Raw genomic sequence first — 20537 nt, 5'->3', positions numbered from 1 at the left:
CAATAACATTATATATACTATAGCTAAGTCACTCAGTACATCTATAGCCATATCTATATCACTATCCTCTCCTTCTGTAATACAATAACATTATATATACTTTAGCTAAGTCACTCAGTACATCTATAGCCATATCTATATCACTATCCTCTCCTTCTGTAATACTATAACATTATATATACTTTAGCTAAGTCACTCAGTACATCTATAGCCATATCTATATCACTATCCTCTCCTTCTGTAATACAATAACATTATATATACTTTAGCTAAGTCACTCAGTACATCTATAGCCATATCTATATCACTATCCTCTCCTTCTGTAATACAATACAATTATATATACTTTAGCTAAGTCACTCAGTACATCTATAGCCATATCTATATCACTATCTTCTCCTTCTGTAATACAATGACATTATATATACTTTAGCTAAGTCACTCAGTACATCTATAGCCATATCTATATCACTATCCTCTCCTTCTGTAATACAATACAATTATATATACTTTAGCTAAGTCACTCAGTACATCTATAGCCATATCTATATCACTATCTTCTCCTTCTGTAATACAATGACATTATATATACTTTAGCTAAGTCACTCAGTACATCTATAGCCATATCTATATCACTATCTTCTCCTTCTGTAATACAATGACATTATATATACTTTAGCTAAGTCACTCAGTACATCTATAGCCATATCTATGTCACTATCCTCTCCTTCTGTAATACAATGACATTATATATACTTTAGCTAAGTCACTCAGTACATCTATAGCCATATCTATATCACTATCCTTTCCTTCTGTAATACCATAACATTATATATACTTTAGCTAAGTCACTCAGTACATCTATAGCCATATCTATATCACTATCCTCTCCTTCTGTAATACAATAACATTATATATACTTTAGCTAAGTCACTCAGTACATCTATAGCCATATCTATATCACTATCCTCTCCTTCTGTAATACAATACAATTATATATACTTTAGCTAAGTCACCCAGTACATCTATAGCCATATCTATATCACTATCTTCTCCTTCTGTAATACAATAACATTATATATACTTAAGCTAAGTCACTCAGTACATCTATAGCCATATCTATATCACTATCTTCTCCTTCTGTAATACAATAACATTATATATACTTTAGCTAAGTCACTCAGTACATCTATAGCCATATCTGTATTGTATTGTATATATTGTGCACATGTTCATAATAGTTCTACCACTCTCATATTCATGGAGAAAAGTTTTCATGTATTCAGGGAATATGTAATTTAAGATACATGTATATTTCATTTTGTTGATTTTCCAAAGTATCAATTCAAGTCTATTATCAAAGGTGTTTTTCTTCATACATTTCAATTCATGGTTTACCTAAAACCACGAAATCTAACAAAATTGGTATTCTAGAATTTATTCTATTGTTACCAATCTTTTCAAAAGCAATATCCTCCAAGTTATCAAAATGCTGTATTTGTTTTTTTATTAAAGGTTATAGGCTTAAATCAGGTTGTTGTTTTTTTCTCTTTTGAATTTGTTTCAAATTTTGTCACACAGGCCCTTTAATAGCTAACTATGCACTATGAAATCCTATACCCTTTGGTGATAATTTTGCTCAATGGCAATCATACCACATCTTCTTATTTTTCTACTGATGATTGAAAATTAAATTTCTATACTAAACACGGTGGGTATGGTTGTCCTGCGAGAGAACGTACTGTGCTGGTGATTTGGTCCTGACGGGTGCTGGTGGGTCCTGATTCTGTGCTGGTGGGTTTGTTTACATTGTATCAGAACGGCAATAAAACGACTGTTTTGTTGCTTAATTTTTCTCTGATGTGTCATAAGTACCATGCAAAGTATATTACAACAATATTATATTGCAAAAGTCGTGCAAGTTCGTTAAACGGAATTGTCCTGACGCTGTGCTGGTGATAAGAAAAACGGTCCTGGTTCTGTGCTCCTATGTCCTGGTTCTGTGCTTTTATATTTTAGTTAAAAGTGGCAAATATTCAAGATCATTTATGCTGTACTGTTATTGACTTATTAGCTGTTGTCTGCTTTCTTGAAATTGACATTGTTGTGAATTTGTTTACTGTTATTATGAGAGAAAAAAAAAACCTATTTTTTTAAAAAATCTTAAACTAACTGTAATCTTATTTATTGGCCTGTTAATGGAACCCTTCTTGCCCCCTTTGAAGAAATGAAGATATGTTTACGATTTTCGGGATTACGATCATTTTGCAAGATCACCAAAATACGTTGTAATTTATAAATACTTATATAAAGTAGATGATGTGGTATGTTTGTTGTCAATAGACAAACTTCCATAAGAAACCAAAGGAAGTATGTGTTAACAACCATACGTCATCGTACGACCTTCAACAATAACCCATAAGATAAAAATGTAAAAGGTTTTGCATAAAAATGGAGAGCAAAAATATAGAACAAAGGACTTTCTGAGCGTTTGAATCATGTCTTTAGCAGCTTAAAACACATTTGTTTGTGAACAATTGAGTGCTGACTATAAGAATGACAATATAATTGCGGGTTTGTTTGTTTGGTGTTTTTTTTTTTTTTTTTTTGGGGGGGGGGGGGGGGGGGGGGGATGGGGATAAGTTAGAGCGAGGTTACAGTGAAAGCTTGGAATAGTTTCCCGTAAGATTTAAAAGTTGTATTGTAAAAGAAAAATGTATCTTATAGCTATTAAGAATCACTTGCTGTAAGATTTTTCCAACACATTTTTTTTTGTCTTAACGGTTATCAGGTATTTTTTTTTTCGAAAGTTCGATAGAACACTAAAACAAATCACTATTTTTTGAAAGGGCAGGCTAGAATATGTCAGAGAATGAAGACGAGATAACCTAGAGAACACTAATAAAATTAAGATTTCTTAGCTTTTTTCATTTCAAAATAAATATTTTTGATAAAGAATTACGGGGGAGGAAGTGAACAATGTGTCCTTCTTTTCTATATATAAATATTTTCCATGAATAAAAATAAAATGTGCCTTGATTATAATTGAAAATGAGTAAATGGAAAAAATACCCAACTAAAATACACTTTTATTTTAATATTGGTAATATCACTAAGCTTTTAAGTTTTGTGTGTCAAACACACCATCTCTGTAGTAATGACTCCTTACTAAGATATTTCACTTCATTCATTTTTTTTCTGCATTTTTTTATATTGTGAATTCATAGAATTATTATATTAAAATGTAGCCTTAATTTATATTTAAAAAAAAACTGAATCTAAAGCCAGATATATAAAACCTTTTTGTTTCCAACTATCCGTTTTCAGGACTTTAACAATCAACAATAACACGCCTGGAAAGTAAAATGCGTACTCAGCTGTCTGTAATCGACCATTTTTAGACACCCCAGGCTCCTAAAAAAACAAGCCGGGGTGGGGGTTCAAAGATGCATATTAAGTACTTATATCAATATTTTATCTTTTCGTGTACGGTTTATGACCCCTCCTGTGGCCTGTCAATTCCGAAATGTGCAAACTGCAATAGTATCAAAACAGCACAGACAATGAATAATATAGATATAATTTTGTACATATATCAAGGGGAAACTTCTTGCAAAGCATTAATATTCATAGTTCATTATTGTATTTAGTAGAAAAAGAGAATTTAGTGAAAATAAAATCACTATTTTTGTAGAAAATTCACAGACCTTTGTACAGAGATTTTTGTTATGTTTAGCATGGGATCAACACAATGGTTCATTACCGAGTAAAAAAAAATTAAAATGTCTATCTACCTTGCACATTTCAAAAAATTCAGATCAGATAACGAAACTGGTTCCATCAACATTTATAAGCAATTTAAGATTGTGACCCTCACAGTTTCCATTCACCACAAATATTCTCGTTACAACGAATCATTTTAAATACAAAAATACGTGTTGCATGCAGCCTTTTGTTTAACTATTAATATATGTATACGGATAAAGTTATGAAAGGCAACAGGGTCATCAGGGTGAGGAGTCCATGTCATCTGAAATAAATGCTAAGCATAGATCTAGAAAGCGACATATAATCATGACATTAAAAAAAGTCTCTTCTTTTCGACTTTTTTCGAACAAATTGACACATAAAATGAATTATATAGTATTGTGGAATTTTTAACTTATTTTAGATACTATATATTGTTATCTGATATTGGACGAAAGATGTTGCCCTTTTATGTTATTATGTAATACAAGTTCAGATCATTTGAAAACACAGCCAAATGGATGCACAAGAGCTAAAATAGGAGTCATAGATCCTGTTGGCAACAATTATCTGGCTAATTTTATTGATTTTGTAACATTTGTTTCAAATATGACCAACTTCTTATCCAAAATCACCAGCACCGTATCAGGACCCACCAGCACAATGACAGGACCCACCAGCACAGTATCAGGACATGAATAAATTGAGAAAATGCTAAATTTTAATAAATTGCAATGTTTTTTCACAAAATTGTTTTGTCGTGTGGACTGCGGTATAGAAAGCGGACTCTATGAGCATTTTTGTTTTATTTTTTCAGTTCGAGATTTTCTGAAAATGAGCATTTTTGTGTTACGCTTACTGAAACAGTTTAGAGGGTCATTTTTTTAATGGTTTATATATGAACCCATAAGAAACGAAATTGAAAAATCTCAACTGTTTTCTTCCATTTTTTATGAGTGAAAACGTCAAAAATCATCATTTTTGTCTTTGTTTACATTTTTTCATTGATCACCAGCACCCGTCAGGACCGAATCACCAGCACAGTACGTTTTCTCGCAGGACAACCATACCCACCGTTCTAAAGCATTTGATAGAAATTTCAGAAGCTATATCCATATGCCCAAACAGCTGCTTGTCTTTTTACAACAAATTTAAGAGAGTGGTAGAACTATTATGAACATGTGCACAATATATTTCAGAGATGTTTGTGCAGGAGGGTTGTCATTCTCTGTCTTTTGTGCAAAATAAGTTAAAATGCAACATTCATGCATCCATTCTGTCATCAGGAAATCATTAATTTCATTTTTACCCACAATCCCCTGATTACCAACCTGTAAACAGCACTAAGCAAGCTGACTCATTCAACATGACAGAGGCTGAACCAGTTAATTCATTCAGAGGCTTTGGGTACCATGGAAACTCCTGCAATTAGATAGTTTTACTGTACTAACTTACAACTGAGAAAGTACCTTTAGTTCATTTTAAAAGTCTGAATTTTCAATTTATTTGTGGAAAGAAGAGGCTAATTTGGTTTTTAATATTAAGATGAGGAGCGGTGCATGTAATGGAATTTGCCTTTATTTAAACTATTAAGTGTCTGATATGATGATGTACAATGTATAAGAAGGAATAGGAAATCAAGACTCTATGGTATGGGCTTTGCTCATTGTTGAAGGCCATATAGTGACCTATAGTTGTAAATTTCTGTGTCATTTTGGTCTATTGTGAAGAGTTGTCTCATTGGCTATCATACTTCAAACCATTAACTGACAAACCCCAAAAACTTAACTTACCAACAACCATGAAAATGAGGTGAAGGTAAGATGAAACGAGCAGAAATTCATAAACACTTATAATCATTGCATTCACCAAATTTAGTTGACCCATTGACTATGGTATCTGAAAAACTAACAAAACCACAAAAACTTAACATTAACTAATGCACCATGGAAATGAGGTCAAGGTCAAATAGGTCCTATCAGACAGACTAATACACCATGCAATCATTTCATACACAAAATGCAGTGGCCCTTTTATTTATATTATCTGAGAAATAGACTAAAACAAAAACATAAAAACATTAGCAAATAAATCATGAAATATGGTCAAGGTCAGACATGTACACCTTACAATCATACCACATATTTATCAAATAGATGACTTAAACATTTAGTTTTATAAAAAGAGAAGAGTGTTTTTTTCCTGTTCTTGGTTTTAATTGATGCTGGTTTTTCTGGTTGTCTTTGTATTATTTATAAAAAAAAAATTGTGGAGGAGAGAAAACAAAATCAGCCTACTTTTACTCTATTTTTTCCTCTTTTTGTTTTGTTGATAACTTCAAAAACATTTCCGTACTTGAACTATCATCAGAACAAGAAGACTTTCTATTTAATGCCTCTTTGTTAGATTTAACCAGACAGAAATAAAGGTAAATTTATTGCTTCAATGATTTTCCTTATTGAAGTAAAACTAGTTAACTATGTTTAACAATAGAGAATATGCTGTATGCATTTTTATTAATTTCTTTTTTAAGCGGTTATGAGTTTTTTCTGAAATAGATCTATTAATCCAGTCTGCTATTTACAGAAGCAATTTAAGGACTTAAAACACTCAATTATCTAATATGATACATCACTTATAAAATCCATATAATAACCTAAACACTCTCTCTTATCTAAAATCACATGTTATGTCAGTAAAAATAAATTCCCGGTTCAGGTTTTCTATACTTTCGCATTTTTTCTTCAATGGAAGTTAATAGAAATTGTTTTTTCAACATAAATAAATGACTTTATAATAATTACTTCTTTGTTTAGAAGAATCTTTACAAGCAGGATTATTTGTTGGCAATCCACTTTTAAATAATAATAAAAAAAAGCATTAAAAAGTACTTCTGTCGATTATTTGTAAAAACTATTTGCAACGAATGCAAAGTGTGAGGTAAATTAATCAATATTTCGAGCGTTTATAAAACATTAAAAATAGGAAAGACCTGCATTAAATTTATATGTTAAAACTAATAAGGGTTGGAAAATGAGTATTTTCATGCAAGATTCTAGCTGTATTTTTCTAACGATCTTTACTGTTATACCACAGTCCCAGGTTAGGGGCAGGGTTTGGATCCTGCTAACATGTTTAAACTTGCCACATTATGTATGTATGTGCCTGTCCCAAGTCAGGAGCCTGTAATTAAGTGGTTGTCGATTGTTTTTGTGTACATATTTGTTTTTCGTGATTTTTTTTTTATATAAATAAGGCCGTCAGTTTTTCTCATTTGAATTGTTTAACATTGTCATTTCTAGGCCTTTTACAGCTGACTATGCAGTATGGGCTTTGCTCATTGTTGAAGGCCGTAAGGTGACCTATAGTTGTTAATTTCTGTGTCATTTTGGTCTCTTGTGGAGAGTTGTCTCATTGGCAATCATACCACATCTTCTTTTTTATATTTATGCTTGCATTTGTGTATTTGGCATTCATTCTTGCAAGACAGGGCAGTATTCAACCTGTTCACTAGATTTAATTTTGATGCTTCATAATTTTTGTTGCTAAATATATTGCAAAAAAAAATCATGAAGCAGGATAAATGATTCCTGTTTATTGAATATGATAAAAGTAACTCAGTTTAGAACTGAAACTTGAGAATTAAAATATGCAGGAAATATCAAATTGTACTTACTGCCATACCATCCCCCCCCTTTTCCCTCCTTTAACACCCTTCTTATACACTACAACAATTTGTTTTAATAGAAATATACAGACGACATCAATGGTTTACATAAAGACAAAGGTGGTAACAGTAGCAAGTTTTGCTGAGTTTGGTTTATTGGAGACAGCTATTTGCTTACATATATCAATCAATAATACATGAAAAAAATATAACACATCACACAACAAATACCTTTGCATCAATATCTTCTACAACAGCTGCCCTTCCATTTAAGTTTATTATCTCCCCTTTATCATCTATCATAACTAAACTTGGTATACCTGTAACAAAATAATTTTCATTAAAATAGGTACACCTGTAAATAATAATTCATCAGTCTTGTTCAGATTCCAAATCAGTTTCAGAGTTCTGTAGTTCTGCATTGATTTGAATCTGTGACCTTGAGTATGTACATATTGCACCTATAATTAGGAGTGTTGTGATTGTGCATATTCAACGAAATAACATTCTTTTGTGCATTAACTTTCCAATTGTTGACATCAACTTCCGCCTAAATCAGAGAAGTGTTGTAAACACTAGTTCCCAGTTGTTGAAGCTGTCCAAATTGGGAAATAAATGAAGAAGAGGTACAGCAGACTAATCTGTACACGTGAATATGTGATTGTATTATATATCTGTTTTCTGGTAATAAAGTATTGTATATTTGACATCTTGTTTACATGTTAATGCTGCCGTATAACTTAAGTGTGTAAGAGACAAAATATACACACTTTGTGAACACCCATGTGTATGGGCTTCGACTCATTAGCATTTATTGACAAAAATATATGTAACAACTGGTGGCAGCAGTGGTATAGATTGTAAAACTTTCCAACGCAGTTTTCATATTTTGGTTTTGTTCTCTTTGCTTAGAAACTCAGAATCCTGTCAATTTCCATAGAAGAGGGTTAAAAAACCATGGTTACGGAATTTTTCAAAAACCTTTTCGACATATATTTTTCATTTAAGATACTAATACATGTAACAACATTATATATAGCTAAAAGAGTTAAACAATATTACTACTTGAAATTTTGACAACTTGGAGTAAAGGGTTAGAGTAGCCTGACCTATAAAATGTGTATTAAATCTTTTCCATAACAAAACTTATTGAAATTTAAAAGTTAGTTTATACTATAAGGGGTAGAGGTTCAACTTTTCATGACAGAGACTATAAACAGGTCAAAATACAATGGTTAAAAAAAAGTTATATAAAATCTTTTCCAACATATATTTGATATTTAAGATACTTAATAGTAAAGTATTATAACTAGTTAAAGTAGTTTACACACTATTATTAATTTAAATTCTGACCTTTTAGGGGAGGGGGTTTAGTTTTTCATGTTAGGGATCAGTTTCTCTATTTTGATGATACTATCTAAAATCAACAGATACAACACAGAAATTTATACATGTACTTTAAAATAAATGTGTAAAAACACCAAATATTATTTTCAGGTTCTGTGAACTTGATGTAATAGATATTTGCAAATTACATAATCTTGGTTATAAAATGTATCCATTCATTAACGTGTGCTATCTAGATTTAAGATTAACAAATGATGATTTATCTAAATTTCTTCCTTCATTTAATGTTTCAAGATTTCAAGATTTTAATCTGGAAATTTTATCAGTATACTCTTTCATCAATTTGGATTGAGTAATGTTATAGCAGGCAGATGCAAGATTTTTATAAATACAGGAAACATTTGCAGATTATTACAATTGCTGCTTTTTTCCAATCATCAATTTTGAACAGAAAATGTTTGAAAAACAAATTCTATAAAATAAAGTTACTGTCATTTCTTGACCATAGAAGTTTCCCAAACCTATTCCTATCCAAGCCCTTATTTAATAATACATAATAAATGTCATGACTTCAATTTTCTGAGTTTTATGTCATTGGGAGCAAGCAGATTTTTGGTCTTTGGTTGTGTTTCAAATAAATATTGAAATAAAAAAATAAATTTGACTCAGATCATATGGTACAGAAGACCTTAAGTCCAAGTTCCTGTGGCTGAAAGTTACTAGGATTGTGGTGTATTTTGAAAGAGTGGACAAATCCTAAATGAGAGAGCTAGGTTAACATATTTTGTCAGGAGGAATATGAAATAAGAAAATGCATTACCAAAGCCAAGTGATATTAGTTAATTTGGATGTAAAAGGACTCCAATGTTGGAGTGTTTCACTAACATGTAACTCATCTTTGCCATCAGTTTTTCATTACATATATGGTTTACGGTTTTTAAAATAGTGTAGAGAATATGTTACAGTGGAAAGAGGTTTATAGCACCAAACTAAATAGTCTCATCACGAATGACAAAATATATAGCTGAAATCAGCAAAAACTTTTGAAAGATATTCTATGTTTGCAACTCTAAATAACACAAAAGAGATTATATTTGCAAACTTAAAAGTTAATCTAATTGTCATATGACCATAAAACTGTAGGACTTATACTTTCATAGAAGTATATTTTATGTATATATGTTACCATCTATGCCAAATAGGCCTTTAAGTGCTTCTGTCCTAGGATCACCAAATGGAATGGCCATCCATGGCATGGAATCAAAAAACAGATCAAACGAGTCCTGGCTTCTGTCTGAACTGACGAACACAAACTCCATATTCTTCCCATTTGACTTTAACAGCTCATAAATTCTTATCAACTCTGGGGTAAAGGCTTTACATGGCGGACACTGAAAAAGATAATTATGAAATATATAACCATGGTAGCATTTTATTATTGTATATGAAGTTTGTCAATCTTAAAGAAATTGTTCTTCTGAACAAAAAATCAAGTATTGCACATACTGCATACATATATTATTTCTGCATACACTTGAATAACAATGTGACAAAAGCAAAGTCTCATAAACCTCATACTTAATGTCAAACTTTTTATCAAGTGCATAAGGGCAACAACACTTTTATACAACATGGATGCTCTTAGGAAGAAGTGGGAAAATAACAGTAAAATGGAATGACAGAAGAAACAGTGGAAATATCATCATCTGTTTACGATCATCAAGTAAAATGTTGTCCCAATTGGCCAATAGAAAAGCTTTATATAAAAAGCAGGGAAAATATTAAGAATATCTCACAGATAGTCAGCTGATCTTAAAGTGAAAATCTTATTTCCAGATGTGAGAAATAAATGATGATTTCAAGTAACCCCACGATCATATATAAGAATGTCATCATAATGACAAATGCATTCTGTAAATATATCATAAAATTACTATATTCTCATTCATCTTAAATCAGTGGAAAAACAACTCTAGGATTGTAAACTTTACAACAATCAAAACACGTTTGTTAATAATCTAAGAATAATAAGTATTTAATCACACAAATAAAATGTAGGCACAAAATAATCTAAGAATAATAAGTATTTAATCACAAGGTAAAATAGTAGAGACAAAATCCCAGTTTTACAGATAAATATTCCATTAAGGAGAAAGTGATAAGTGATGGAGGGGTGATAATGGTCTGGGAAATAATCAGTGATGAATTTATCATATCAACTATAAAAACATAACAACCCTTTATTATTTATTAAGATCCATTTTGTTACTTCTGTAATTTTATTTGGCAATTGTCAATGGCAGTCAGCATGGTTTAAGAACATTAGTTGTTCAACATGTTAGTCAAATGCGTTTTGTGAAAATATTCTGTCACTTTTTTTGATCTTTTGAAAAATGTTGTTTGTGCTAGAACCCTATACCAAGAAATTTGTTTTGCATGTGCACATCTGATGGATAAATCTGTTGTAGAGTTGTCACTGACTCAGACGTACTTATATATATATAACATAGCAAGCAAAGTCACTGCAGTACTTGTATTCAGTCTTACATATCTTATGGACTGTAGAAAAATGGCTGTAAAATAAATTCACATAACCAGAAGTTTCATGTGACTAATAATCATAAATAACATAGACCAAAACTGAGACTCTTTATTATGAGCTTATAGATGAACTAGAGAGCCCTGACACTGTTTTTCAACTTTCAAGACAGATCATCTAGGACATTTTATCTTTGAAACTAAATATAAAATTTGATATACAGCTAGGACATGATTCCAGTTACTTATAGGTTGTAATCTTGACCAACCAATTATGAATGAACTTGGTAAGAGGTCATTTACTGGGCTTATTCCAAAGGCTTGTCCATTCACAATTACCAACAGGTCAAAAGGTTTGTCCAATTTGATGTTTGCTTTAACTGCTTCAAACTGATCAACTGGTGACCATTTGTAGCCCATTGCGTAAACATTTTTTGGTATCAAACAAGTCTGATATGATAAAAACATTCTTAATCAATTTCAGTGTTTTTTGTCATTTTTTTTCTACATACAGTACTGGTATAAACAAAGCTTATACAGTTTTACTAATGAGGAATATCAATTAAAAAGTATGACAAGGATATCATTGATTGATTGTTGTTTGCTTTACACCACATTAGCACAAAAAGGCAATTATGAGGCAAGAGCTAATTCGAATAATTTTACATTTTTTTTTTTCAAATATAAAAAAGAAGATGTGGTATGATTGCCAATGAGACAACTCTCCAAAAGAGACCAAAATGACACAGAAATTAACAACTATAGGTAACCGTAGGTCTTCAACAATGAGCAAAGCCCATACCGTATAGTCAGCTATAAAAGGCCCAGAAATGACAATGTAAAACAATTCAAACGAGAAAACCAACAGCCATATTTATATAAAACATGAACAAAAAACAAGTATGTAACACATAAACAAACGACAACCACTGAATTACAGGCTCCTGACTTCGGACAGGCACATACTTAAATAACATAGCGGGGTTAAATATGTAAGTGGGATCCCAACCCTCCCCCTAACCTGGGACAGTGGTATAACAGTACAACATAAGAACGAACTATAACCAGATGCTCCGCAGGGCACAGCTTTATACGACCGCAGAGGTTGAACCCTGAACGGTTGAGGCAAGTATGGACACAACATTCAAGCTGGATTCAGCTCTAAATTTGGATTGTGATTAAATAGTTGACACAGCATAGGTTTCTGACACAGAATGAATGTGGTCTAATGAACTTAAAATTTTTGTTTTGCCTTTGAGCAATACACTATGCTGTTGAATATTAATCCTCTCAAATAAATGTTTGAAGAATTTTTTTTTATTTATGAAATCTGAAATGAGGAAAATTTATCCCCCCCCCCCCAAATTTTTTTCACATCCCCCTTTCTCTTATTCCAAAACTGATCTCAATTCAAATTTCTAATGGAGTTTGCAACAATAAGTATTCATTTGAATACATCATAAAATATTAAAATGTAAAAAAGGTGCTTGTTATCACTGAACTTGGTAAAGATTGTTTTAATTTATCAGTTGGTAGTAAAAGTGAATATACATTGTATATTGTATAAAACAATGATTTAAGTTGATTCAACTACTATTCTGGACAAAGAAAGATAACTCCAATTGAAAATTTCTTGTTATTGCGCAATATTGTGCAATTAGATATTTCTTGCTATTGCGCAATACTGTGCAATTGAAAATACTTGCTATTGCACAATACTGTGCAATTGAAAATTTCTTGCTATTGCACAATACTGTGCAATTGAAGATTTCTTGCTATTGCTGAATACTGTGCAATTGAAAATGTCTTGATATTGCACAATACTTCATATAATAATTTTGGATCCTGATTTGGACCAACTTTAAAACTGGGCTCATAATCAAAAATCTAAGTACATGTTTAGATTCAGCATATCAAAGAACCCCAAGAATTCAATTTTTGTTAAAATTAAACTTAGTTTAATTTTGGACTCTTTGGACTTTGATGTAGACCAATTTGAAAACAGGACCAAAAAATTAAGAATCTACATACACAGTTAGATTTGGCATATAACAGAACCCCAATTAATCAATTTTTGATGAAATCAAACAAAGTTTAATTTGGACCCCGATTTGGACCAACTTGAAAACTGGGCCAATAATCAAAAATCTAATTACATTTTCAGATTCAGCATATCAAAGAACCCAAAGGATTCAATTTTTGTTAAAATCAAACTAAGTTTAATTTTGGACCCTTTGGACCTTAATGTAGACCAATTTGAAAACGGGACCAAAAATTAGGAATCTTCATACACAGTTAGATTAGGAATATCAAATAACCCCAATTATTCAATTTTTGATGAAATCAAACAAAGTTTAATTTTGGACCCTTTGGGCCCCTTATTCCTAAACTGTTGGGACCAAAACTCCCAAAATCAATCCCAACCTTCCTTTTATGGTAATAAACCTTGTGTTTAAATTTCATAGATTTCTATTTACTTATTCTTAAGTTATAGTGCAAAAACCAAGAAAAATGCTTATTTGGGCCCCTAATTCCTAAACTGTTGGGACCTCAACTCCCAAAATCAATCCCAACCTTCCTTTTGAGGTCATAAACCTTGTGTTTAAATTTCATTGATTTCTATTATTTTATACTAAAGTTATGGTGCGAAAACCAAGAATAATGCTTATGTGGGCCCTTTTTTGGCCCCTAATTCCTAAACTGTTGGAACCAAAACTCCCAAAATCAATCCCAACCTTCCTTTTGTGGTCATAAACCTTGTGTCAAAATTTTATAGATTTCTATTAACTTAAACTAAAGTTATAGTGCGAAAACCAAGAAAATGCTTATTTGGGCCCTTTTTGGCCCCTAATTCCTAAAATTTTGGGACCAAAACTCCCAAAATCAATCCCAACCTTCCTTTTGGGGTCATAAACCTTGTGTTAAAATTTCATAGATATCTATTCACTTTTACTAAAGTTAGAGTGCGAAAACTAAAAGTATTCGGACGACGACGACGACGACGACGCCAACGCCAACGTCATACCAATACACAACCAAAAAATTTTCAATTTTTGCGGTCGTATAAAAATCAGCTGAAAAATGCTTAATTCATCAGATGGACAAAAAGGCATAAATATTTTAAAGTCAGACAAAAGTTCCTTCAATTAACTAAAATTCTAGACTAAAGTGCCAAAGATATGAAAACTTCCCTCATTATGACAGTTTATAATTAAAAACCCTATTGATTTAGCTCTTATGTTATCTCCCTTTGATAAAACCAGGTGCTCCGCAGAGCGCAGCTTTATACGACCGCAGAGGGTGAACCCTGAACAGTTGGGGCAAGTATGGACACAACATTCAAGCTTGATACAGCTCTGAATTTGGATTGTGATTAAATAGTTGACACAGCATTAAAGGTTTCTGACACAGAATGAATGTGGTCTAATGAACTTAAAAAAATGTTTTTTTTCCTTTTGAGCAATACACTATGCTGTTGAATATAAATCCCCTGAAAAAAAATATTTGAAGAAAAATTCTTTTTAATTTCGGAAATCTGAAATGAGAAAAATTTTACCCCCTCCCAAATATTTTCACCTCCCCCGTTTTCTTATTCCCAAAAATATCTCAAACTTCTCATTTAAATACATAATAAAATATCAAAATGTAAAATGATATACAGTCATGGTTAAAATTAATATTAATTAAAAGTAACGTTAACTTCTAACAATAAATTTACTACTGCAATCTACACATCTCAAGACAATTATTTCTTAATACATATAATTTTCAAGCAGTGTAAGGGAGGTAATCAAGTAATCAAACATATATATAACAGTGTTCTTTAAATTTCAATTGGATTACCTCCCCTTCACTGCTTTTAACGTGTCTAAATTGTCCTTTAACCAGAAAACCCTTGTTTTCACCCCTTTTTGGAACTTAATTCCTAAACAGTTGGGACCACTATCCCTAAAATCAATCCCAACCTTCCTTTTGTGGTATTGAACGTAACTTATTGAATTTCATAGAGATCCATTGACTTATACTCAAATTATTGTCCGGAAACCAAATGTGTCTTCGGACGACGATGACGCAGACGACAACGTAGACGACAACAACATCATACCATCATACGACGCAATTTTTTTTTTCTGCGGTCGTATAAAAAGCAATAATCTTTTGTTCAAGATAAAAGGATGAAATTTTTCATATACATTATGAAATTAATATTCAGAATAACTTTGGTACATTCAAAGCACTTTTCTAGATTTACTCTTAATCTGAAACCTTTAAACCCAAAATTTTGGAAGCAATTTCAATATAAAATCATTTCAAAACATGTGGAGGTAAAAGACCAATAAAGAACTAAAAGACTAGAGTCTACCAGCAGTCATATTGACCCAGTGCTAGAAAATGCAAATAACAGTTCATTATATTTGGTGCATCCAAAGACCACTTCTCTTGATTAACTTTCATCAGGAATATCAAAACCCTAAACTTTGAAAGTCAAGGATTTATATACATGAGAAACTTTGTGTATTTTTTTTTTTATTAGATTTGTGTTCCTAAATAGTAACTTAAAAATTGATTAAAATAGTTCTAACCTTCACATTAAAAAGAGAGAACCACTGGAATTGGATTGTAAAGAATATTTGTTTATATTACTGCAAATGCATAAAACTAACAACCTTTTACTAGCAACAGATAAACATCCCTTCAGTTGATAGGTTTTAAGTTATGAATATTCATATACTGCAACCTGGAAACACATTTTAGCCAATTGGTATTGTGACCAAGTCTTCCCGTTAGCACTATAACAACTTTGGATTACATGTAATAATAGGTAGGAGTGATAGGCAGATAAGACATGGCCAAAGTATGATTGCATAACAATTTCTGAAGGTTGACCATTGAATAACATTGCTCTCATGGTCTAACCTTGACTTTCCTGATATGATCTTTAATGAAATTCATTTCAAATGTTCATATATGGGAAAATAATTGCACAGAGTGCTACCCAGATGGAAGCAATATTGCAATTCAATGATTTGATGGATGACTGGATATGTGTTTCATGTCCAGTGTCAAATTGCCTGTGCATATCAGGATGATAATACGTTAATTTGATATGAATATGAAACCAGTGCTTTGTTCTATATTAACATGGGATCAGAATTTCTAACATGTTAGTTCATACATTACTTCTATGTGCTGTCACCTAACCCAAAACATTTGTATGATTTTCAGATAACCAGAAAGTTTTTTTCTTGACAGAAAAGCAGCAAATACAAATTTTCACATCTATGGTTTTAGCTATTTAAAACATATTTTATTTGCTCAAATACAAATTGAATAACAGACAAGTCAGACATAACAGACTTATGATTTTTTCTCCATTTAAATCATCTAATAATTAACCCACTATATAAGAGCATGTATACATTTTATATTATTTCAACATTTATATAGCAATATCCTTGTTGAAAGTTTGGGTAAAGTGTCCTTGAAAACTTATTAAATTACCTTCAACAAAATATTACAACCTACACATTATAGAACAGTCCAAAAATATTGTTGCTAAAAAAATTAAACAGTTCTCTAGAAATCTTGATATAAAAAGAAAACATTATTTTAATTAACTTAAAACTAACACAAGTTTATACTACTTGAAAAAGTCAAACACATTATATAGGCTTGCAATGAACAAGCACTCTTGAAAATTCTTATAAATTTCCTATTATTCTAAGAATCATGTGAGAAATAGTTGTATTTCTTCACTGTTGTGCAAATAATGTTATTTTAATAAAGAGATGCACTGAGAATTACAGCTATAAATATTATGAACAGTTATTTTGTTGTTCACAGGAATTCCTTTGATTCTGCAATCTCTTTCAAAAGTAATTAATAATCATATCTTTACACCTTCAACAATATTTATGTCTGTTTTAGAGCTCATAAAATCCTTTTTTCACAAAGATCAAGATCTATGTAAAGTTTTCCAGTGCTCAATCAGTCTACAAAGTGTAACAAGATTGTGATATTACGTAACTAAAGGCTGTACCTGAAGAAGCTAGCTTAAGCAATTATCACTTATTTAACTATGGTTTATCAAATCTACTGGACCCCCGTTCATAACTGTTCTCAAAACAACAACAGTTTATAAGCATTAACAAAAAGAGGCAATTATACTGTGTATTTATCTTTAAAATAAATATCACTTATATCTAACAATCAACAAGTTTTTCTCCAACTAGGAAAACCAGTATCAAGAAAATGTCAACCCACAGGAAAAAGGGGAGATAACAACCAACTCTTTCCAGACACCTGCATTACAAATACTCAGGTTCCAAGTCAACACTCAGGTGTAGGCTAAATGCTCAGATATACTACTCATATTTTTTACATAAATAAGGCCGTTAGTTTTCTCGTTTGAATTGTTTTACATTGTCTTATCGGGGCCTTTTATAGCTGACTATGCGATATGGGCTTTGCTCATTGTTGAAGGCCGTACAGTGACCTATAGTTGTTTAAGTCTGTGTCATTTTTGTCTTTTGTGGATAGTTGTCTCATTGGCAATCATACCACATCTTCTTTTTTATATTATTCAAACAATACATGCAGCTCTGTATCAGGTGTATGCCAATAATAAAAGATACCTCTCGTCATCAGATGATATATCACTTATCATGCATAACACAAATAATTTCTTTGATTGGGTGTAAGATGCAAATTTTTCCCTGAAAAGCAGACGTTTGTTGTCATGGGGACATATAATATTTTGATTGAAATGATTTATGGAATTCTCTCTCCTGTAAAGCTGTTGTTAAATTACATCCATAATTAACAGCATATCGTTTGTAATAATTTAATTGGTGAAAGCATATGTTTCCCTTGAACCATCCTCTAGGATATGTTTTCTTTGGCTCACAGCAAAAATGGAGATTTCCAGACAGAACAAACAATATGTAATGAGGCATGTGCATTAATTATGAAATCATCAATGTTACTCTATTAACTGGAAACATTATGTGTTGTTTTAACTATTTATTGTAGTCAGTGAAGTACAGGGTTGTTGACAAATTGAATTATCTTTTACAAATCATGCATTTTCAACAACTTCAAGATTGAGGATTTTTAAGATTTAATGATATTGAAAGAATCCCCAATATACTTACATGACTTAGTTTATCAATTTCTTTATAAATTGTTTCTATTATGAGAAGGTGGAAAGGGTTTATATTATCAACATTTGATTGTCGGTACCTTGTCCTTTTTGTTATAGGCAACACAATTTTATTCTGGTCTGACCATATAAAGTTATTGCTCTTGTTTTATTTGTTTTTGTCAACACCATGCATTTATAAAACTGCAAATACTATATAAGGTAGACATTTGTGTTCTGAAAACAGCTTTCTATAGTGGGATAATTGGAGAGCGGAGAACTATAGAAAAGAAACCCTAAACTGATTAATTTCAAGGGATGAAATCAAATTTGTTCATGAATGAATTACATTAGAATCTTCATTATCACATTCACTTGATATCTCACAGATGTAAACCCATATTTGGAATAAATATCATGTATTTTAAATTATATACAATATTCAACGCTTTTTCCGTAGACAACTTTTCAGAATGTTCTCATAATCTATAGCCTGATACAATTACTAGTAACAATTTTCTAATAAATTTCTTAAGTAAGCAGACCTACTCATAGTTGTTCAAAATAAGAAATATTGACTGTGACTTTTACAATTTATAAATAATAAAGAAATGCTTAGACTTAAGATAACCAATATTGACTATAAAGAATATACATACAGTGACGGTACTATATCATCTAAGCAATATTTGTCTGTTGCTAGATATCCCACTGACCTAAATGTCAATAGTTTAACAATCCTTGAACTTTGACCTTAACCCAGGGCCTTCACAAACAGAAGTTAAAATTTATCAAGTAAACATACTCAATCATCAATAAAGATCTAGTAAATATATTTAAAAAGGTAATCAATATAATTTCCCCCCACATTAGTAAGGTATATACAAAGTCAAACAAGAATCACATAATTTGTCTACCACATGTTAGATCTCTAGTAAATCAACAAATCCAGGCGCAATTCATGTTTTATATAAATGTACATAAAAAATATGGCAAATTAGTGAGCACCTTTCGTTAATGAAAGCAAAAACATTATAATGAGAACATTCACATGTCGCAGCCATCATATTCTGAGTGATAAGTCTGCTGTTTATTCTGATAACTACTTAATAGCATGACAAAATAGATTATATCTCTCTTTCATAACTCTGAATAATTCATACCCTGTTAAACAAGTCTTATTCATAGTCAATGTTGGTTGTCACAAGTCTAGCTTTTCTCAGATAGATGTATAGGTATAGCAACACTTAACTTTTCATGAAACTGAGTAAAACATTTCATACAATAGTTCCTGGCCATAAGGTGAAAATTAACAAAGTAAGGCTTCTAGTTACCCAACCAACCCAGTTATTCTAATGTCTACTCAATTATCTATCCTATAAATAAGTCTTGGTAAAAAACATGAAAAATAGGTTGACATAACTTTCTTGTCTTTTCATCATTTTCTTTAAAACAAATTTAGGTGCCTAGGGTTTATTTATGTTGTTGGATTGATGTACCCAACATCTCCTTTTTTACAACCCAATGGTGGTTTGGATAGACAAATATGGCAATCTTGGTTTATTTTGCACTGCCTGTAAAACCCTTGCTAAAGTCGAATGTCTGTTTGGCTTTCAGGGATGTAATACACAAGAGCCCTTGGGACAACCCTTTGAGAGGTTGCAAGTACCCTGTTGCCCGGCAAAATTTCTGCCCCTGTCTAACATAACATAATTTTGTAGTTGCTGCCCAAGTTTTCCCACCTTGCATAACCAACCTGTGGATGAAATGTTCATAGTTCACCTATGTTCTATTTTTAGCAACAGCAGCCATGTTTGTTGATGGATCAATTCCCTAGAGCCAGTTTTTAAACTAGATACCAGTATCCTAATTTAAGGAACATTGAGGTAAAGTTTGGTAACATTTGGACAAGCAGTATCAGAGGAGAAGATATTTTTTAAAGTTTACAGTGACAAACAGAAAACTAGACAAGGGCTATGACTTAAGTGATGGCAAAAACTCACTTGGCCTTTTGGGCTGTGTATAGCTTAAGATTTTGAGTAACAATTAAGATTATCAGGTGATAAACTAAATAGTGGGTTAAATTCTGGATATTTT

General features: G+C 31.5%; 1 protein-coding gene across 1 annotated transcript in view; it reads right to left on the bottom strand.

The window, feature by feature from the left end:
• The window catches only part of LOC143075102 (nucleoredoxin-like), a 43718-nt gene that overhangs the window by 6688 nt on the left and 16493 nt on the right, over positions 1–20537 (bottom strand). Inside the window, exons 3-5 of the mRNA XM_076250401.1 lie at positions 9948–10152; positions 7646–7734; positions 5079–5169 (exon numbers count right to left, since the gene is read on the bottom strand). Coding sequence (XP_076106516.1) covers positions 5079–5169; positions 7646–7734; positions 9948–10152 — 385 coding nt within the window. The remainder of the gene's footprint in view (positions 1–5078; positions 5170–7645; positions 7735–9947; positions 10153–20537) is intronic.

Source organism: Mytilus galloprovincialis, chromosome 5, assembly GCF_965363235.1.
Source record: "Mytilus galloprovincialis chromosome 5, xbMytGall1.hap1.1, whole genome shotgun sequence".
NCBI lineage: Eukaryota > Metazoa > Mollusca > Bivalvia > Mytilida > Mytilidae > Mytilus > Mytilus galloprovincialis.
Note: the sequence above shows the minus strand (reverse complement) of the source record. Positions and strands in the feature narration are given on the sequence as shown.